The 22072-nt window shown below is 47.6% G+C and overlaps 2 protein-coding genes across 2 annotated transcripts in view; one reads left to right on the top strand and one right to left on the bottom strand.

The window, feature by feature from the left end:
- ITGAE (integrin subunit alpha E) overlaps positions 1-22072 on the top strand; it is a 64630-nt gene that overhangs the window by 34375 nt on the left and 8183 nt on the right. The window contains exons 11-26 of the mRNA XM_087854694.1: positions 136-203; positions 916-1051; positions 1677-1819; positions 2175-2315; positions 2972-3196; positions 4177-4307; positions 5678-5808; positions 6773-6939; positions 8074-8202; positions 11689-11762; positions 14930-15062; positions 16440-16538; positions 17083-17162; positions 17873-17950; positions 18428-18491; positions 18579-18696. Coding sequence (XP_087710820.1) covers positions 136-203; positions 916-1051; positions 1677-1819; positions 2175-2315; positions 2972-3196; positions 4177-4307; positions 5678-5808; positions 6773-6939; positions 8074-8202; positions 11689-11762; positions 14930-15062; positions 16440-16538; positions 17083-17162; positions 17873-17950; positions 18428-18491; positions 18579-18696 — 1917 coding nt within the window. The remainder of the gene's footprint in view (positions 1-135; positions 204-915; positions 1052-1676; positions 1820-2174; positions 2316-2971; positions 3197-4176; positions 4308-5677; positions 5809-6772; positions 6940-8073; positions 8203-11688; positions 11763-14929; positions 15063-16439; positions 16539-17082; positions 17163-17872; positions 17951-18427; positions 18492-18578; positions 18697-22072) is intronic.
- On the bottom strand, positions 18815-21813 carry HASPIN (histone H3 associated protein kinase). The gene has a single exon (XM_045773243.2). It carries the CDS (start codon positions 21797-21799, stop codon positions 19478-19480), a length of 2322 nt encoding a protein of 773 aa, XP_045629199.2. The 5' UTR covers positions 21800-21813; the 3' UTR covers positions 18815-19477.

Raw genomic sequence — 22072 nt, 5'->3', positions numbered from 1 at the left:
CTCAGCCTGCTATTTGTCCCATTATTCTGAACAGCGTTCCCTCTGGGAATGAGGTCAAACTGGGCCCTTACCTGACTTAGTTTCTCCCTTCACCTCAGCCCACAGCAGTGTCTCACTGGGCTTCTTGGCTTCTAGGCACGGTTGGAGAGGCCCTCCACTACCAGCTGGCACAGATTGGGTTCAGTGCCCAGATCCTGGATAAGGTATGTGGCCAACTCAGCACCGGGCAGGCTTACCATAGAGGAGGGGCCCCAGTGACACCCAGAGACTCGGGGACCCCTGGCTCACAGTGCGGGGCTCTGCCCTCCTGTAATGATGCCTCTGAACAAACCCTTTTAGGATAACAGAAAACACTTGTAATTGCTTGCCCTAATCTGGACCTTTGAGGTAGATGAAAGAATGGCCATGTTTATTACAGGAGGTCATTTTATTCTGTGTGCTCAGGGATGGAGCAGTTCTCCCTTAACATGCACTACTAACACAGGCTTTGGCTTGGGTCACTTGCCTACCGAGTTTCATACTTGTCCTCACCAGAGGCACTGTTCCTCACAAGGGGAAAAGACGCAGGCATGGTGAGTACACCAGCCTTGCACAGAGGTGGAATTATGGTTAGCAATTGCTCAACATAGGTGGGCCTTGTGTGCCACGCAACCTGGGGCCTGGGTCAGATTTCTGTCCTGAGGGTGACTGGCACTGGAGGGACAGTTGTCCTGATAGGGTCATGGGTACAAGGCAGGAACTGAGTATTCGCCATCTTACTTTCCTCCTGCATTTCTAGCCAGGTGGTCAGTGATCACTGAACATGAACATGCCCTCCACCCTTGCCTCTGCGTGCTGGGCTCCCCTCTCCCCCGCCCCGCCTAGCTGGGCCTAGTCCCTCCCTCTCAGATGGCCTCCAACCCTCGTCCCCTGTAGGGGCAGGTGCTGCTCGGTGCCGTCGGGGCCTTTAACTGGTCGGGGGGCGCACTGCTCTATGACATGCACAGCCGCCGGGGTCGCTTCCTGAACCAGACCACAGCAGACACCAAGAATGCACAGTACAGCTATCTAGGTGAGGTGGGGCCTGGGGACTACCTGAGTGAGGGTGGGGCCTTGGAGAGGGACGCTGAGGCTGGGCATCAGGCTGCATTAGGCTTCCTAGTTAGGGCAGGCTCTGGTCAGTCACATGGACCGAGCGATAGGCCTTGGTTAGGGACCCTGAGGCCGAGAATTAGGGCCTTCTGGATGAGGACAGGGCCTCCTCAGTACTGAAGCTCAGGGTGGCCCTGGTCGGCTACCTGAGGAGGCGGGGCCTCACCATTTTTAGTAGTGGCGAGTGACCCTTCACCCCTCTCCTTTGTCCTCATATAGTGTGTGTGTGATAAATGTGGGTGGTGAATGTGTGTGAAGGAGTGTATTTTGAATGAAGCTGTAGGTACGATAATGGGTGCATATCACTTCTGTGTGGTGGGGCATATGTGTGTGACGAGCCACGGTGGGTACGTGGGAGTACTCCCTGATGCCAGTTTTTAAAAGGATAGTACTCCCTGACGCCAGTTTTTAAAAGGATGAGAAAGGTAGTCTCTTCAGATCTGTTCCCCTGCCCAGGCTACTTTGAAGGACTGGTTGGGAAAGTTGGGGGGTCAAAGGAGTGGCCCAATGGGAGCTCCCAACCACAACCACCCCCGCCCTCCCAGGTTACACAGTGGCCCTACTGCACAAGGCCTGTGGCCTCTCCTACGTGGCAGGGGCTCCACGGTACAAGCAGCGGGGGGCCGTGTTTCAGCTCCAGAAGGAGGGCAGAGAGACCAGCTTCGTGCCGGTGCTGGAGGGAGAGCAGGTACCTGCTGGAGAAGGGTGCCCCTGTTATTATAGATGGAGGGTGTCAAGGACCCGCAGGGAGCGGGACAGGCTCCAAGGCCTGCAAAGGGTTATTGACTCAGCCTGGGCAGCACTCAGGCAGACTGCAGTGCCATTGCCCCAGCTCTGCGTGTCTGATTGTCAACTGGGTCCCCCCCATTGTAGGGGATAGAGCTGCTCACTCAGGCTTCTTTGTTACTCTGGTGAACAAATTGATCTGGAATGACCCAAACTGGTAGTCCAGGAAGAGCAGGAGCAGGAGTCGAGCCTTGCTGAGGGGTATCAGAGGAGGTCTCCCCAGCACCCTTGTGAGCTGAATTCCTCCTGGGCTATAGATGGGATCCTATTTTGGCTCTGAGCTGTGCCCTGTGGACATTGACATGGATGGGACCACGGACTTCTTGCTGGTGGCTGCTCCATTTTACCACATTCATGGAGAGGAAGGCAGAGTCTATGTGTACCGTCTGAATGAGCAGGTAGGAGTCTCCATCTCTGAAAGCTTGCTGAGGCGGTGGCTGCTCGGCCTGGTACAGATGTGATGGAGGCTGGGAGCACCCTGGCCCTGCCTTGCATGGAAGGACGGTGATGGGGAGGTGCTCAGGGTGGATGGTGGCCAAGTGGGGCACCATCACCTTTCCTCCCATACTCTGCTTTCTCACTTTAACCACCGCATCATCTCATGTTGATGATGATACTATCCACATAGCTGCAGAGTTGACAAAGCGTGTTTCGTCCATGATCTCACTTGTTTCACACAGTAACTGTGTCACTCCCATTTTACAGGTGAGGAAGCTGAGGCTCAATGATATTGAGACTTGCTCAAGTTTATGTAGCAACTGTGTGGTAGAACCAAGATTAGAACCCAGGCCTTCCAATTGCCAGTCTAGTACCCATAACTGTGGGAACAGAGGAGGCAGGCTCTGGGTCCTGAACTGCAAGGCAGGAGGATCCCAGCTTTACCACTCACTCACTCACTCACTGTGTGACCTCCGGGAGGTCCGTCGCCTTTTCTGAGCCTCAGCCTCCCTGCTAGAGAATCAGAAACGAGTCCAATGATCATGCCTCCTGGGGTGGCATGGGTGTGCACCCCACATCCCTCTCTTGAAGGCTGAGCTGCCTCTTTGCTTTACAGAATGGTTCCTTCTCCTTGGCATGCACTCTGAGCGGGCACCCTGGATTCACTAATGTCCGATTTGGCTTTGCCATGGCAACAATAGGGGATATCAGTCAGGATAACCTCACAGATGTGGCTGTCGGGGCCCCCCTGGAGGGTTTCGAGGCAGCTGATGGCACCAGCTTCGGCAGTGTGTACATCTACAATGGACGCCAGGATGGCCTTTCTACCAGCCCCTCTCAGGTAACCTGCAGGGCTCTCCTCAGCCTCTGCTCGGGGATTCTGACCTCCCTAGATGTGGTGGCCTGAGCCCCAACCCAGCTCCAGTTCTAAGTGTCAGGCGGGTCCCAAGGGGTCAGGGGTGCCCAATGAAGCACAGAAGTCTCTCGGAAGTTCCAGGCCAGGGCCTCGCCCCAGGCACTTCCAGTGGGGTAAGAGGTTATGGCAACATCTGTCTATTTCCTGACCTGTATCTCCCTTTTTTAGCATTCCTGACCATGGACCTGCCTCAGATTCTCCTTCCTCTCCTTCTGTCCCTTCTCTGGCTCCTGTCCCCCACCCAACTCCTCCCATGCCTTAACTCTCATCTCCCAGGACTCCATTACCGGCCTCTCATGTTACATATTTTATGGGTACTTTTACCTACTTCAGCCCACAGTTTCTCTCCTAACTTCAGTCCTGTATGTCTAGCTGCCCCCTGAGCACCTCACTGGATGGCCCCCCAGGCATCTCAGTCTCATGCCGCCTAACCCAAATCATCCTCTTCCCCCAGACCTGCTGCTCCTCCGAACCCCTTCCACTCATCCCCTACACATGTCCTAATGATTCTGTCTCCCATATCCATCTCCTGGCCTGGCTCCTGTCTCTCTCCATCTTCTATCCTGTGTCTGATTAGACAGGCCCACCTCACTGCCCAGCCCCTCACCAAGCCTCCTTGTACCCAAATCCCCTTCTGTTCCCACTGCAGTGGTCCCTGGCTATGTCCTCAGATGGCCCTGCACTTCCCCACCCTCTGCCTCCCTCACTCTCCCCATGTCAAGTCCCACCTGCCCTTCAGGGCTCCATTCAAATGCCACTTCCCCAGGGAAACCTTGCCCTTCTTTTTTCAGTTCCTCAGCTGAGGGCTTCTTGGGGTGGGGACCAAAGCTGACCTCGCTGATTTGAATAAAACCCAAAAGGACTCCCCTTCTCCTCCTCCATGCCTTGTGTTTCTCCCTCCACAGAGGATCAAAGCCTCAGCGCTGGCCTCAGGACTCCACTACTTCGGCATGTCAGTGGCTGGTGGCTTAGATCTGACCGATGACCGCCTTGCTGACATCACCGTGGGCACTCTGGGCCAGGCAACTGTGCTCCGGTAGGAGTTCACCCTGCCTTCTGGTCCCAAGTCCCAGCCTCACCTGGTTGCCCTGCCTTCAATGACCCCATGAAGACACCAGGAACTGATGGGAGGGAGTAAATGTGTTTGTTAAGGGCATCAGCTCTGGAATCTGCGCATCTGGCTTTGAATCTCAGTTCCCAATTAACCATGTGCCCTTGGGCAGGTTATTGTATTCTGAGTCCCAATTTTCTCATCCGTAAATGGGAATAACAGTAGCATCTACCTCACAGAGTTATGAAGATTGAGAGAATCTTCGCAAAGTATTTGGTACAGTGCTCAGTGAAGGCTATTATTTTGATGATGATATGAATTTCAGAGCTTCTGTGCTCCATCCCTAAGTGAATTATCAAATCCCATCGCTGTAAATACTCTGACAAATCACCTATCTGCCCTCTGCTCTCCCCTGAGCTCCAGACTTGGCCGTCTATTCAACATGCCTCTTGGCTGTTACTGTCAGGCATCTCAAAGTTAAAATGTCTAAAAATTGTGCCTCTTATTCTCATTGGGCCTCATTCTCCCAACCTGCCCTTCCCCCATGCTTCCCAGCTCAGTAAATGGCATCATTTGTTCAGGACAAAAACCTAGGAGTCATCCTCGGTTCCTCTTTCCCCTTGCCACCCCATTAACAAGATTTTGTTGGCTCTGCCTCCAGAATACCTCCCAGTACAAGATGCTGTCATCTTTCACCTGCACCACTGCCATGGCATTCTTCCCTGCTCTCCACTCCCTATGCTCCATTCTCCACACAGATGCCAGAGTAATCCCTTTCTCCTGCTGCTTAAAACCCCTCAACAGCTCCCACTTAGAGAGTAAAATCCAAATTCCTTACATTCCTTACAGCGGCCCACCCTCCCGTGGCCTGGCCCTGCCCATCCCTCCATCCCCATCTCCTCTTACGACCCTCTGTCTCACTAATTGTGCTCCAGTCATGCTGACCTCTGTGTTCCTCAAACAAACCAAGCTCATTGCTGCCACATGCCCTTTACACTAGCTGTGCTTTCTGCTTGGAGTGAGGTTCCCCTTATCTTCAGCTCTTGTTAACAGATCTCAAATGTCTCATCAGCAAGGCCATCCCTGATCACCCAACCTAAGTATCCCCCAATCTCTATTACTTCATCCTATTTTATTATCATAGCATTACCTGTACACATAGTTTCTTTTTATTTGCTTATTGTCTGTTTTCCCACTAGAGAAGGGACTTGTCTCTTTCCCTACCCTATCCCAAAGATGCAGATCACTGCTTGGTATATTGGAGATGTTCAATAAGTATTCATTGAATGAATGAATGAGCCAAGCGCTGAAGTCTGACAGTCACTTCTCATAGTTCTCTTTGCTGTCTCGTTTAGCTCAAGACCTGTGGTTTACCTGAAGGTGTCCATGACCTTCACCCCCAAGGCACTGCCCATTGGCTTCAACAGCAGTGTGAATGCATGTTTGTGTTTTGAAATCAACCCTATGACCACAGCTCCTAAGTCAGGTAACAGGCAGCCTAGCTGACCTCCCTCCCCTCTGCTGCCCGCCAAGTGTTGTGGTTATCCCTTGTTGGCTTTAGTAGGGGGCAGGAAAAGAGGCCTGCCGGGGGAGGGGTACAGGGAGTGTTATAAAGTCCTGGTGCTTGAAATCCCTCTATTAGAGCTTAGTTCCTTTGATGTTAGGTTCTGTTTAATGGGAAGTGCCCCAGAAAAGGGTGATGTGCTGTTAAATCCATACTATGAAGGGATTAATCTGACCCCTGCTGGGAAGAGGAGCTTTGGATCCCTTCCTCAAGGTTGAAGGATTGGGTTTCTGAAAGAACGCTCAGAAAACAGCAGCCATGGGGCGCCTGGGTGGCGCAGTCATTAAGCGTCTGCCTTCGGCTCAGGGCGTGATCCCAGCGTTCTGGGATCGAGCCCCACATCAGGCTCTTCTGCTAGGAGCCTGCTTCTTCCTCTCCCACTCCCACTGCTTGTGTTCCCTCTCTCGCTGGCTGTCTCTGTCAAATAAATAAATAAAATCTTAAAAAAACAAAACAAAACAGCAGCCATGTCTCCATCTCCCATCTCTTCTATTCTGTACAGTAAGGGAGTCGGCCCAGGTAATTTGCGAGGTGCTTCCAGCTCGGCTATCCTCAGGCTTTACTCTGTGGTTTATCTCTTCATTTTCTGAATTATTCTTCCTCCTTGTTTTCTCCTTCAATCATAGCTTCTTCTCTGAGCCCTCCTTCCCCTAAGGGAAGACTGATTCAGCCCTGCAAATGGGTTTGGGGCTGGGGCACTGAGGGACCCTAGCCAGGTGTCAGAAGACCATGAGAAAAGCACTTTTGAAATGAAGAAACTCAGGAATCCAGCACAAGGGACTGGGTGGGGACACTGCTCAGGAGGGAACCGCAGGCAGGCGAGGGGCCCTTTGTCTAGGGCTTACCCACTCCGGCCTCATCATGAAGGCCTGGTCTTCATTCCCAGGCTTCAGAGAGACATTTCTGAACTTCACAGTGGATGTGGATGTGGTGAAGCAGAGGAAAAGGCTGCAGTGTTCAGACAAGAGAATTTGTCAGAGCCACCGTAAGGAGTGGAACGGCAGTGTGTCCCAGCTTTGTGAGTCCCTCCCGCTCATTCCCACAGAGGGAGAGGTAAGTGGAGGAGTTTAGAAGAAATTCCAGGGGAGTGTGTGTTGTTGAGAAAAGATTTGAGGTGCATGCAATGAAACAAACTAGACAATTGAAATAATCCTAATAGATGAAGAGCCACATAATGGCATGAGAGATGGAGTGAATTGTACTGGAACTCCAGAGTAAGGAAATCTGCTGAAATTGAACATTAACTATACGTCTGATCTTCCTAGAAGCTCGACACAAAGGGAAATGCTCTAATGGCTGACATATTTCTTGGTAACAAATCTGGAATAACAGGGGTTTCCCCACCTCATGTCATCTCACCTCATCTGGTAGTACCAGTGGGGCTGAGTGCCTTTATATGAATAAACATCAGAAAAATTGAACAACAAAGTAGAAATAAAACAAAAGGTTACAAAGGTTTACTCCTGGCAAAGGTGCCTAGAGACATAGAAGAAATGTATTTGTCAGCATTCAGAGCCTGCCAAGGCCTAGAAGGACCTATAAGGATCATTTATTCCAGTAAACTCATAAATTATGCTCTGCCTACACACCTGTTCCTATGTCTGTTCAGAGTGTTAATTGGATTACAAAAGAGTTTCTAGCACTAGTCTATGCCTTCCTTAAATAGAAGCTGCATTTTCCAAGCAGCAATTATGCTCGCCTGCTCTGGCGTGTTCAAAGCTCCTACCTTGGCTGAAAGACTCACTTACGGAGAATGGCCAATGGCACCCTACCTAATCTCCTTATCTTCAGCTGTTACCTTTTAAATATGTCCTCCAGGTTGCTTCGAGAAAGATCTTTATAAACACAGATGTGATCTTGATTCTTCCCTTCTGTGCTTCCATTTGCCCTCCAAAACAATTCAAATTGGTTTTTAACTCCTGATGGCCTCTGTGTTTGAGATGGGAACCATCAGGAGTTATGAGGCCTGAGGCCATAGCAGATCAAGTGAGATCTTCCACAGCTCTAGGCAGCTTGGTTGAAGGAAGTTTCCCTTCAGCTTGGTTTATTTGGAAGAGGCTTACAACTTCTGACTCACCACTTTCATTGTTTATTTCTTATTCTGACTACATTAAAATTAAAAGTATTTTCCTTGTCATCTTGTCCCCACATGCCACTCTGACTCTGCATTACTTGGTAACTCTGTAGCTCTGTGAGGAGGACTGCTTCTCCAACATCAGTGTCAGCATCAGCTACCAACTCCAGACCTCGGAGGGCCAGAGAGACCATCCCTACCCTGTCTTGGACTTCTACACTAAGCCCTTCGCCATCTTCCAGGTGACTCAGCTAGGCGAGAACCTCCTGGGGGCCATACCCAAACAAGCACCTGTTCTCCCACTTCGAAGAATGTTAAAGTTAGGAGGGCACACAGACAGTATTTGGGCCCCTTGGGGAAATTGAGTTCCTAGGCTGGTGGTAACTTGCCCAGGCCCTTACTGATGGGTAACCCAAGTCTCCAAACCACACGCAAGGTTAGTTCCTTCACGTTCACAGAACACGTGCTTGCTACGTATTTAACGATGCACAGGAATGGGTTGTCCAACTTGGCAAGGGTCTCTGATGAGGTATGGTGGGGTTCCTGGTGTGACGGGGGTCCTGTGTAGGGCCTGGACTAGAGCTAACCTGCTCTGTGCTGTCAACAGGGTGCCCTTTAGTGCACCTACTAACCCAGGTCCTGACCACAGCCTTCAGGCTGAATGTCTGACCCACCAAACCTGTACCCTAACAGGCAGGTAATGTCACAAGAAACTTCTCTCGTAACAAGGGAAATCAGAGGGCGAAATAAACAGTCAGATTTCCTGACTCTTTGATGTCTAAGGTGATTTGGTTCCTGCCTAGGCCCTGGCCCCCACGGTAGTCTGTCAGCCTTCATTCAGAGCGCCTTATGGCACATAGAAGCCTCGGCAAGATCCAAGTGACAGCATGAGCATGTAAAGTGATAATTACAGTCAGCTGGAATGGACTGCGTCTCCAAAAAGAAAAAGCAGCAGTCAAAAGCAGTTCATCCTGGCACAGAAGAGCTTCAGGTAGCATAAATATATTTCCAGGTTATCATAGGACACTCACGACTGTCTAATATATTTACAACAATGCTCTCTATAAATTAAATTATATAATTCTTTGGCTCAAATTTTGGCCAATATCCAGTGACTCAGTCACAAATAGTGAATAGAAATAGAGTAACATACTCAGGGTAACTGCTCACGTTACTCATCCGCCCAGGAAGAGGGAGGAATAGTGAATAGAAATAGAGTAACATACTCAGGGTAACTGCTCACGTTACTCATCCGCCCAGGAAGAGGGAGGATCAGCCTCCCTCTGAGTGAAGATTGTCATCTTGATTATTTTAGGCAAGAAATGTTATTTTAAATTTTTGATAGTGTATTTATTTTGTAAAGAATTTTTTAAAATTTGGTATTGACAGCAAGTTAGATGATTCAGAAAAGATTAGGAGAACTAATGTCTCAAAATTTCATGAATAAGTAGATGATCATTAATTATAAATATTGTTTTTTAGAACCTTTTTATTTTGAAATATTTGGCTTGCTAAAAAATTGAAGAATAGTCCAAAGAATTCCCATGCATCTTTTACTCAGATTCCCCAAAAGTTGCCGTTTTGACGTTTTATCATATTTGCTTTATCATTCTCCCCAACATAGATATATATCTATATCTATATCTATATCTATCTCTCTATCTCTCTATATATCCACACATATATATGTGTATATATGCATATCACACATGTATATTTTGCAGCCATTTGAGACTAAGCCACAGATATGATGCCTCTTTACCCCCTAAAACTTCAGTATATATTTCCTAAAAAACAAGAACATTCTCTTACAAAACCATAGTATAAGGATCAAAGTCAGGAAATTAACAGCAATGAAATGCTATTATCTAATGTACTAACTTTACTCAGATATCACCAGTGGTCCTATTAATGTCCTGTATAGCAAAAGAGAACATTTTTTTTTCTAGCCCAGGATCATTCATTACATTTTTTCATTACTTATCTTTAGACTCCTTTAATCTGCGATGGTATCTCGGTCTGTCTTTGTCTTTAATGAAGGATCAAGTAATAGGCCACTGATTTTGTAGAAAATGTTTCCTCATGATTGGATACAGGTTATGCATTTTTGGCGGGAACGTCACAGAAGTGAAGTTGTGTTCTATGTGCATAGCGTCAGGAGGCACGTCACGTCGATTTGTCCCTTTGTAATCAATAAGTGTCTTATAGGGATATGCTTTGAGACTGTATTTATATCTTATATAACAACCATTCATGATTCTTACCTTAATCAATTATTACTTTGATGGTCCAGCAAAGAGATTTTTTTAAAAAATTTATTCCATCAATAAAATGGGTGTGGAGAAATTATTTGGTGTTGGGTTAGTCACATAGATGTTTCCAAAGAACGAGTTCTTTCTGGGAGCTTGGTTTACTCCTGCTCTCTTCCACTGGGGTTGAGTGAAAAAGCAAGCTACTTCACTCTATTAAAAACAAAATTAAAAAACCTGCTTCGAACTGTTGATCTAGCCAGATAGAGTTCCAAGATCTGACTTTTGCAAATTGCATCTCCCTTCTCCAGGAAGTAGGTTTCCTTTCTAGCTCTGAGCTCTCGTTCCAGCTCCAGGCCATGGTAACAGTCTTTGCAGAAAACTGCTGAGGTGGTCACTGGCTGCTGGGGACATAAATACAGAAATTCTCCTATTAAGGAGCTGGCTACGTTTGCTTCATAACAAAAAATAGATGCAGCTCCTTTAGAAAATTTGATCTTTCTGAAATAGGTCAAGCAGAGAAAGACAATTATCATACGGTTTCACTCATATGTGGAATATAAGAAATAGCGCAGGGGACCACAGGGGGAAGGGAGGGAACCCTGAATGGTAAGAAATCAGAGAGGGAGACAAACCATGAGAGACTCTGGACTCTGGGAAACAAACTGAGGGTTACAGAGGGGAGGGGGTGGAGGGATGGGTGACCGGTGATGGGTATTAAGGAGGGCACGTGTGGTGACGAGCACTGGGTATTATACACAACTAATGAATCACTGAACACTGCATCAAAAACTAATGATGTACTATATGCTGGCTAACTGAACATAATAATAAAAAAAAGAAAATTTGCTCTTTCAACTTAACTAGGGCTGTTCAACCTTGACTGGGCCTTTTGGACCCTATGTAACCTTCCCAGTTAGTTTGTTTTAGTGTAAGCAAGATTATAAGGGGATTACATTTTACCTACAGAGAAGACTGGGCATGGGAGACAAGAACCTCACAGGACTGGACCTGATAATATGTGATTAGGTATACCCCATTCCTGCTCCTGCTGTTCCTGTCTCTACTTTTAAAAGGACTAAGGAAGCTTCTCTTCACTTAGGTTTTCCTCCCTCAAATGTTCAAATTAGTGAGTTGTGAGCACTGCTGCTTAATTCACATGATATAAATGTGGCAGGCACCTCCACCATTCCATGAAGGTCACCCCACTTTTTACCTGGACCAGAGGCCTGAGTCATGGTGTACCTGTGTTGTAAGACCATGCACACTCCCCACCCCTGACAGGTCGAGGAATGTCACAGTCACAGCTTTGTCGGCCATATAGGCACAATCCCAGCCTATCAGCCTTCGCTTCCTTGTACCTGTACTTCTCAGAGTCTAAGGAAGGAGAAGTGTGTCTTAAGGAGAAGATAATGAAGCAAAGCTACTGGGGATGTTGGTGTCCCTGGGCTGATCCCACTTCTCTCTGTTTGGTTACAGCTGCCCTATGAGAAGAACTGCAAGAATAAGTTGTTTTGTGTTGCTGAGTTACAGATGGTCACCACTACCTCTCAGTGAGTTGGATCCAGTCATCATAGTTTCTGCAATTATCTTCCTTCTGAAGGCTTACCTGGGCAAAGCCCTCATCAAAATTGACCCATCCCCATGGCCCACAAAGGCTTTGCATTTATTATCTCATTGGGTCTTCAGCCACACCAGGAGGGAGGCAAGAGATTTCTATTACTGTTTTATAGGTTAGGGAACAGACTCAGTAGTTGAAGGACTGTGTCGGGTCACAGTGGTCATTTGGTGGACTTGAACCTAGGTCTCTTGACACCCTGAATAATGCTATTTTCATAACCCAGTGTTTCTTGCTCCTAGGACTACCTCAGTTAGAGGTAGCCTCTTCCTTGGCTCACCTCTTAACCAAATTACTTAACTAATCTATTAAATATTTATGGAGCATCTCCCCTGTGCCAAGCACTCTACATGTCGAAGATACATCAGCAAATAATATAGACAAAAATTCTTGCCCTCCCGGTGTTTTAGGAGGAGAAGATAATAGGTAAATTTTATATTGATATGTATATGAAGAAAAGGCACGGAAGGTGGGAGAAAGTGCTGGGTAGGGGTGGGTGACAGTTTTAGAATGGCCGGGAAAGGGCTCACTGAGGTGATGTTTTGGAGCACACAGGAGGAGGGTGAGGACTGAACTGTGTGGGCATCTGCAGGAAGAGCAACTGCAAATGCCCTGAGATGAGAGCATGGCTGGAGGTGGGAGGAATGGCCAGGACACCAGTGTGGTTGCAGTAGAATGAGGAAGGGAGAGGTAATGTCGGGGCAGAGAGAGAGGTTATTCAGGGCTTCTGAGGCCCTATATAGAAGGGCTTTTACTGTGAACTGGGAAGCCAGAGGAATGACAGGATCTTGCATTTTATCGGGCTCATTCTTGCTGCTGTGTTGTAGACTGCAGGCAAAGATGTAAGCGGGGAGATAGTAAGGATCTGTTATAATTCAGGTGAGAAGTGATGGTGACTTGGACCACAGTGGTAGCAGTTGAAGGTGGTTATATTGTGAAGTTAAAGCCCACAGGATTTGATGACAGATTAGATGTGTGGAGTGAGAGAAAGAGAAGGGTCTAAGGCAGCTTGCACCATTTCACCCTGAGCATCTAGAACTTTGCTGTCCAGTACAGTAGCTACTAGTCACATTTGGCTATTTAATTAAAATTTTAGTTCCTTGGTTGAACTAGGCATATTTCAAGCCCAACACCCACCCACGGCTGGTGATCTTGAATAGCACAGATGTAGACTATTTCCATTACTGCAAAAGTCCTGTTGGGTCACATGAACTCGAGAATCACGGCAATGCCAAGAACCGAATTGGGGAAGCCTTTAGAAGAATGATTTTGGAAGGCAGGGTGGAGAGGAAGAGATAAGGAGTTTGGCTTTGGACATGTGATGGTCTTAAAATACCCTCCCTGGCCGCTAGTGCTGTATTTGGAACGTGGTACTGATGGCCTGTTGGCCAGAGGAGGCATCTGTGGGGAAGAACACTGTTGCCTGAGTCCTGGTAAGCCTTTTCATAGACATTTGTAGGACTTGTGCATGGCTTAGCCCATCTCAATTACTGAGGACCCAGTTGAAGACTTTTGAGTGCTTTGGAGTCCAGCCTAGTAAACAGATGCAGCTGTTTCCAACAGGAATGAATTACGGCAAGGACTTCCCCCCCAGCCAACGCCTTGTGGTATATATAGCACGCACAACTGGCCCTACATCGCCCCCTAGTGTAAATAGTAATCAGTCTCTTCTTTTTTTCAAAAGCATTATTGAGTCTAATCCTTAGCATCCAAATATGTCGGTGTTTCCCACCTTTTTGTGGACATAGATCTCCTAAAGAACCTAAGGAAGACTACAGACCCTCCCTAGACGATCACATGTGCATACATCAGTGTTTGCGTTTGGGGCCTTCTGAAGCTGCCCCTGGCCCTCAGGTTAAGCACCCCTGCGAAATATGCCAGCGGCTCCCAGATCTCTCTCCTGGGCTCTAGAATAGTATATCCAACTGATGTTTCAACATTTCTAGCTTGTTATGCCATAGGCACCCCTCATTATACCCTGTCTGAACTCATCTGGTCAACTGCCACCCTCTGGTCTTCCTCCAGTGTTCGCTCCCTCATGAATAGCACCACTTGGTCATCTAAGGTGAAAATTCAGGACTCATCCTTGATCCTTCTCTCTGTTGCTCTGGTTGCAAGCGTGGCCTTACCATATCTGGCTTCAATCCCTTGTCTCTATCTCCACTACTACTATCTTACACAGGCATTTGCCGTCTCTCAAATGGAGTTCCACACACAGCAAGCTCTAGCTACCTATTCTCTTCTCAGCTGTGATAAAACAAAAACAGTATAAAACAAAACACATGTCACATTGCTTCCCAGAGCTTCATATCCTGTTTTTGAACATTTCAGATGGTTAGGAGATTTTCTTTGTATTGTTAATATGTTTTTCTGTACATCTCGATTGTGGATAGTGGTTTTATACTCTGGGGCCCCACAGCACCTCAGCAGACTGAAGGAAGCTCTCGCAAATCCCCAAGTCTTCTCTTCTCCAGTCTGAATAGACTGTTTTAAACCAGTCTTCAAGTTGGAAGGGCCTGAATGATTTTGTGGATGGGAAAGCTGAGGCCAAGAAAGAAGCAGGGCAGTATCTGTCTCATACACCGCTGATCTCCAGTATTGAGCAGGGTATCTGGCACAGAGAAAGTACTCTCTAAGTATATGTGAAATGTATGAACTTCAGAGAATGAAGTATCTTGCCTAGGGTTGCAGTGAATTGGTAGTAGAAAGAGGATTTAAATATAATTTTCCCAACCTTCTTTTGAGAATGCTAGACCTGAGGCAAGTTAGTTAGACTCTCTTTGGCTTGTCTCCTTTTCTAGGAAATGGAGAGTAACCATACTATTTTACAGGGTTATTATGAGGATTAATTCAGTATGCGAAGCATTTACCACAGTTTCTGCCGTATGGTTAGCACCATGGTAGCCATTATCATCTCACACAGCAACTGAGGTGGGTGTGGTGGTCCAGGCATTTGCTTATGCTGAGGGGGAAGAAAATCTAGGCTAAATGTAGCCTTTAGGTAATTTAAGGAGTTAGTTAAGAATGTGCTATTGTACTGCTTTGAGGTCTTCACAGATTAAATAAACTGGTAACATGTATCTATTTGCCTACACTGTGCAGGCAGGAATTGGTGGTGGGTCTCACCAAGGAGCTGACTATGAACATTAACCTCACTAACTCTGGGGAAGATTCCTACATGACGACCATGCATTTGAATTACCCCAGAAACCTCCAGTTTAAGAGGATACAAAAGGTAACAAAGAAACATGCCACTCATAGCTGTGCCTCCTTGCATACCTGCTTTTTTATGGCAACCTCCTGACTGGTCTCCCTGCCTCCAGGCTCATTCTGGTCCGTCCAATAAATGATTATTAATGAGATGAATCTCCTCCAGTCCAACTACATGCTGTACTGGGAGTCCAGTCACGCCGTTCTCTGCCTACAGAGCCTTCAGTGCTGCTGTTCTGCAGTCACTCTTTCTTGCCTGCAGCCTTTCTTAACCAGGGTTCTGAGAGGGAAATCTCTAGCACGTGAGCCTGCACCGGGAAAGCGAGAGTCTGCTCTGCCACTCGCGGGCCTCGGGTCACAGACTGGAAGCTCGCTGCAAGATAACAGGAAACAGTGTTTCTCCCAAGGACATCCTGCAGCTGTGAAGTATTTTAACACTGAGAAACGTTCTCTAAAATCATAGGCAATCAGAAAACTTTGGTGCTTGAAGTTCTATCTATAATTATGAAACCATTTCACTTGACTAGAGGATGTAAGTCACTTTGAAGAGAAGCAGTTTCATTTTCCATCTGGGGTGCAGAACTTCAGATAAAGAATTTCCGGACACAACTTTACAATCCCTAAGAGTTTCCAAGGGAATGGGTCCCTGGGTCCAGACCTGATGCTGATGGACCCTTTTACACAGAACCCTGCTTTACTTAGAGCCCATTTTACTTCTGTATCACCTGAACTCCACCCTTCCCCAGCACCCTGTGATAACTGCCTTTGCTTTTGTTTGCTGAGACACCACAATGCAGTTTTCCTCACTGTAAGGAGTCAATAAACCTGGCTTTGTCAGGCTACACGTTTGTCCCTAGGGTCTTAGGCTATTTGGGCTAGGACAGCATCCATTATATGAAAATAATGAAATTATCTCATAAGCTTCTAGAGTGGAACCAGTGCTTCACTATCCTTGGGAGAATTAAGAAAATTGTCACTGAAATCACCTTCCATATTCAGTGGTCGAGGCAAAGAACCCTGGCTGAGAAGGGTTGTGTGGCAGTGCTAGGGCTCATGCGAGCCTTTCAGCCCATCTCAGTATGATAAGTTCGCCCACTTCAAATGTCTCCTTCCCCCTGAAGACTTTACAGATTCCTCCTAGTTGGGTTTTACCTCTTTCAATACAGTTTTTCCTTGTACCTTTCACAGAACCACTCCTTAGGCCTTGTATTTAAATTCCTCAACCACCTACTATTGATACCTTCTGCCCAGCTTGGGGGGAAGACAGAAACCAAGTCTGATTTGTGTCCCAAGGTTCCTGGCAGATGTCTGGCATGTAGAAAATCAGAGAATGTTTGTCAAATTGGTATCAGGAAACTGCTTCCTTTCTTGCTCTTTAAGAATCTTCTCTCTGTGTTAACAGCCTCCTTCTCCAGACATTCAGTGTGATGACCCTAAGCCAAACGCTTCTGTGCTGGTCATGAACTGCAGGATTGGTCACCCTATACTCAAGAGGTCATCTGTGAGTGTCTGGGTTGGCTGACTCTTCTCACTTACTTGGAGGTGGTGTCTCCTACATCCCAGTCTCATTTGAATCTTGGTTGTGGTCTCCACATTTCCCTTTACTGCAGTCAATCCACAGCAGAGCTTAGAGCTGCCAAGTTTGCTCTCAAAGTAGGGAGTGGTGGGGCGGGGGATATAGCCACAAACTGTTGACTCACCCCCCAGTACAGCAGAGGGAAGTTGGGAGTAGTATGGGAAGAGCAGCAGACCCAAAGTTATTAGTTCTGAGTCCCTCGTCTGCCGCTGATGATCTTTGTGCTGTGGGAAAGCTCTGAACGGTTTCCTCAACTGTGAAAGGGGAATAACGCCATCTGCCCTGCTTACTCCATATTGACATTGTGAGGCTTATGTGGAATAATGGATGTGGAAGCACGCTGTGCTAAAAAAAATGTAAGCATATGAATTATTTCCCAGGTCTGATTTCCCACTCTCTGAATGGGGAGGCAGTTTGAATTGTGAGTGGTAGAGAGGAATCAAGTGACCTTTTTTTCTTTTTTTAATAGGCAAACTTTTCAGTGGTTTGGCAGCTAGAGGAGAATGCCTTTCCAAACAGGACAGCCAATATCACTGTGACGGTCACCAAGTAAGTAGTACCGGTCACTGCAGGCCCAGGCTGTGGCCCTGGAAGAAGTCTCCCTCCCATGTGCGTGTGTAAGAGCTATGGCTCTGTCACTGCCCAGGAAGAAGAGCCTCAGGGAACCCACAGGAGGAATCTATGCTCCTGCAGTGACTTGCCTTTCCCTTCTTGTTATATTTAAAATGTCCTTTTATTGACACACAAAGCAAAACTATGGTATAGTCTAGTAAATGAGCCTTGGACATAAGTTCTATTCCTGGTTCATTCAACTTGGAGAAGCTCTGTCATCTGCAAAACTTCTGTTTTGGGGTTAGGGTCTGGGTATAGTGCTGGCGAGGTGTTCTCAAACGGGGATGATTCTGCCCCTCAGGGGCGATGCCTGAAAACATTTTTGGTTGCCACAACTTGTGGGGTGAGGGAATGCTTCTGGTATCTCGTGGATAGAGGCCAGGGATGCTGCTAAACAGCATACAGTATATAACATGGCCTCTCACAAAAAAATTATTTGGCCCCAAAAGTCATTATTGTCAAGGTTTTCAAACCCTTTTTAAATCAGTGTTTCTCCAAGTATGATCTTCTAGCAAATGTTCTGCACTCTAATTACTTATCTTCAAGCGTCTTTTCTTCTCTGACCCTCCCTGATCCTGAGAAGCCAAGGTATGTAAGCAGCTGTATACAAAGTGGGTGTGCTGTGAACTGACACTCTTATTTCCTAGTTTCAATGACAGAAAGTCTTCCATCACACAGAGCCACAGCCTTCAATTCAAGCGTGCCTTCACGGCAGTTCTTCCTAAGTAAGTACTTCCAAGGGGCCAAAACCTGCAGCTTCAGGTGGTCGGGGTGGATGTGGGCATTCCCCATCTCTGACAGGAGGCTGCTTAAAAACCAGGCTCCCGCTGATCGCTAGGGCATGAACAGTTGGGTCCTAGACACCCCATGGTAGCCATCAAAGGAGGAACAGTGCCAACTGGTCTTAATACCAACTGAAGTTACTGACGTAATGCTAAGGAGGGAAGGGAGCTGTGCGACTGGGAAGTAAGGAAGGGGAAAAGTAAGGCCACCGGGGAATAACAATCAGGCACAGAACCAGCCCAAATGTACAGAATTCAAATATTTCTACCTGAACTGCCCTACCACCACTTTACATTTTGATATTCAGCTTTGATTCTTCTTGAATGGTGCCCTCTGTCCTAGTGTATCCAATTGGTAGCATTCAGGCTCATTTGAAAGAAGGGGGCCTTGAGGCCTAACAAGTATCCTTTCATTTGCAGACCTTCAGTGATGTACATGAACCCAAGCCAGGGGCTTTCTGTCTACAAAGAATTCCTCTTCAATGTAAGTGCTTAATGCTTATTATTGCAAAGTTATAGGTGGCAAGACAACACCAGTTTTGATTTCCCACTCTCTGATTTTATTTTGTAGATACATGGGGAAAATCTCTTTGGAGCTATATTCCAGCTGCAAATTTGTGTTCCAATCAAATTACGAGATCTCCAATTTATAAGAGTGAAAAACCTGACAAAGATTCAGGTACTTAGAGGTTTTTTGTTTTTTGTTTTTTTATCGCGATCACATCTCTTTCCAGAGTGACTGTGGATTCTCAAAGGTATAAAACTAGAATTCTAGGAAAGGAGTAAAAACAAGTTTAGTTAACTTGGGAACACATTAGGAGTAAATTGCCAGTCATGTTCACAAGAAATATCAACCATTCAGCTCTTAAAGCAACATTTCAGTTTTCCTTCCCTTGATGAAAAATAAGCAAAAATTCAAACCTTTTTAATACCAATAGAGACATTTATTTTTCCTTCGAAAAAGTGATAAATTCTGCTTCTCTTTGTGACTGTCAAATAAGCTTGATAAACATGAGCTATTTCTTGCACTTCTCCCTATAAATTTACCATCTTCCTTTCCCCCCTCCAGTCTGTCTCTGTCTCTGCTTTGCTAAAGCCCCTTTGCTCTCAGTTGACTCTTCATCTGCAGTATGGTTCCCTTATGATACCTACGACCACAGGCTCTGATCAATATGAAAGTTGAGGTCTTTGGCTTTCCTGAATTTTTTTTTTGCTCAGATTCATGAAATGCCAAGGTTCAAAAATGAATATATGGGAAGGCATTTACAGAATGGACTCTGCTGACAGAAAGAGGGCTTATAAATTGTAATCATTTGTTCCCATGCATAGTTTATTTTTAAAGAACATTTGTTAATTTCTAGAAACATTTAGAAGGGGATTCCACTCTGCTCTGGGGATGGAGATTGAAAATAGCATCAGGGGCTTTAAGACCAGTATCCTCTCAGTTTGGGCCAATAAGTCACCTCTGGCTTACTTAAATAGACTGTGCTGGCAAAGCAAGTCAGTGGCAGAGCTGAAGCTCAGCATTGTCTTATAGAAATCCTGGATCTTTCTCTTCATTTGTTTCAAGGCAGGGGTGTTACATCTACTCTTGAAGGTCATCTGTTTCAGAATCTTATCTGTGAGGTAATGGAGCCAGAGCACATTGTTATAAGGGTGATACTCGCCCCAGCAGTTGTTGTTCTCCTTCCTCATTAGCCTGTAGATCTCAAACTGGTAGTCACCTTCACCTGTAAATAGGTCCTCATCCATGGAAATGTCACAGAACACCACAATCCCATCCCGCTCCAACCGTGACAGTGTGTAGTCAATGATATTGACTTGTATCCCACGGGTGGGGATAGTGCTTGTCTTCCCATTCAGGGTGTACTGGAGCTCTTTGAGGCTGGTTTTCTTTAAGAGCACGTTCCCCCAGTGTAAGTCTCGGTGCTCGAAGTGCAGTGACGCCTCTGCCACTGCGAGGGATGCTGTGATCTGGTGTAGGATGCTCTTTGCAGTAGCCATGGAGGACAACTTCGTTCTCATTCGCTCTAAGTCAACCCCTCCTAACTCAAATTCCAGTACAATGAAGAGCTGGTCTTCCTCAAAAAAGTCAGGCCGGTCATTTGCAGACCCTTTAGTTGAGTTATAATGGTCCCAGGCTCTGAGGAGCAAAGGAGGGTAAGATCCTTGAACACAGTGCACTGAGTTCAAACCAATAAAGCCTTCCGTACGGTTGCATACCTCATCAGACAAGAGGCTCAACTCTTTAGAGATGATTATCTCCGGCAGAATTTCCTCAAAAGTTTTCTGATGGGCTCCATTGACTAAATCTGGTCCCTCAATAGCAATAATTTTTAGGGCAACAGGTGTGTGATTAGCAACTGTTTGAAACACTTCTCCAAACACCCCTTCCCCAATCTTCTGACAGCACTCCAATTTTTCTGTGGAAAGGCAATAGCTAAAGGGGATAGGACCTTCCTGATTGCATTCCCCGTAAACCTTTTCAGCGTCAGATGCCTTTTTGTCTGTGACATGTAGTGTCTTTAAGGGGGTTAGCAAATACATGGAAGAGCAGTGCCAAGGAGACAGAGCACTATTTGTTCTGTTCATAACAGGAGGGTTTGAATATTCAGATATGAGGGACTCAGAGAGGGAACTGGCAATGGTGTGGCTGCTGCATACTTCTGACACAGCAGTCACCATCTTCTTCTTGTGGAAACTAAAGGAAGCCCTGGCTTTGGTCCAAGAGCAGGTATTCTGTAAATGAGTCAGGTCCTGGGTGAGGAATGAGTCTTCTTCCATCTTTTGGCTCTTCTTAAACTGGTGGTAATGGAGAAGGGAGGTTTCTACTGTTTCCTGAAGTTTCCTTTTTCGCCTAGGCCCAGTTCTCTCAAGTCTGTTGATTTCCCCAGGTACAATACAGTTCTTGCAACCATCTGCCTCCTCGTAGTCCATCTGGGCAGCCCCTTGAGACCCAATCTCTTGACAGGAGTCCTGGTCTGTGGCCCTCTTCTTACCCATGCTTGATAAACCTGGCCTCTCCAGGCTCTTCCCAGCCGGTTCCCTTTCACAGCAAGACTCCCTCATATTCCTCCCATCTGCCCCAAACTCAGAATCTTCAGGGTTTCCAGAGTCCATAAGATTAAAGAGAGCTGACCTGAGGCTGGCACGGGCTTGGTGAGCCAACCTGGTGAACCTGCCTCCTCCTGTTGCTGCCTCCTGGAAGCCGTGGAGGGGTGCTGGGTCTGGGGATGCTGCTGGGAGGTGGAAGCCGCTCCGAATTTCGGAGGCCGCATCCAGAGAGGCGGAGGGGCCGGCGCCGGGAGAGGCCAGGCTGCTGAACAGGGAGGCGCTGGTGCCCAGCTCGCCGCCGTCCCGGGCCTGGCTGCACGCACTGAGGTCCGGGCTGAGACGGCCTGAGTTGCCGTTAGGGAAGGGCGGCGGTCCGAGGGGGCCGCAGGGGGTACTGCACTTTTGCGGTGGCCGAGCTCGCGGCCTCAGGCGTCGTGGGGTCACGATCAGACTCGGCCGGTCCTTGGAGGCTCGACCGCCGGGGCGCCTCCGCCTCTGACCTACCGGAACGCCGAGGAAGTCGGGGTCGTCGGGATCGTCGGAAGCGACAGACGGCGAGGGGCCACCGCTGCTGGCGTCGCTAATACTACTGCTGCTGCCGCTGAAAAAACGCTTCCGGTCTTGCGGCGGGAACCACGGCGCAGCTGCCCTGTCCGGCCGCCGCCGCGGCCTCCCGCCGCCCACAGCCCCGTACGTTCGGAAGAGCCGATTCCCGGGTCGCCGGAGCGACGCCGCCATGGTCGGCACCCGCCCAGAGGTTCAAATGCAAACACCGCGAGACTTCCTTAAGACAGACGCGCCAACCGGCCCGGCTGCTGGGTCCTAGGGCCCGGCCGCGAGCATGCGCAGTACAACGGGTCCCGCGGTGGTGGGAGAGGGTGGGTGACGGGCCGTATGGCGTCCTCTCACCCGCGCTGTCATGGCTCTCGTTTCAGGCCCACACTGAGTGCCGCTGTAGTCAGAAGCAAGAATGTGGGAGCGATCCTGCTGAGGTGAGCGCGGTCGTCCCGA

This window comes from Ursus americanus, chromosome 23 (assembly GCF_024610735.1).
Source record: "Ursus americanus isolate L20-20 chromosome 23, mUrsAme1.1.p, whole genome shotgun sequence".
In the NCBI taxonomy this organism is placed as follows: Eukaryota; Metazoa; Chordata; class Mammalia; order Carnivora; family Ursidae; genus Ursus; species Ursus americanus.
This window is presented reverse-complemented; position numbering and strand designations above follow the sequence as displayed.

What these genes read in the sequence shown, in the direction of transcription:
- HASPIN (XM_045773243.2), bottom strand. Translation starts at nt 21,799, where the DNA reads ATGGCGGCGTCGCTCCGGCGACCCGGGAATCGGCTCTTCCGAACGTAC.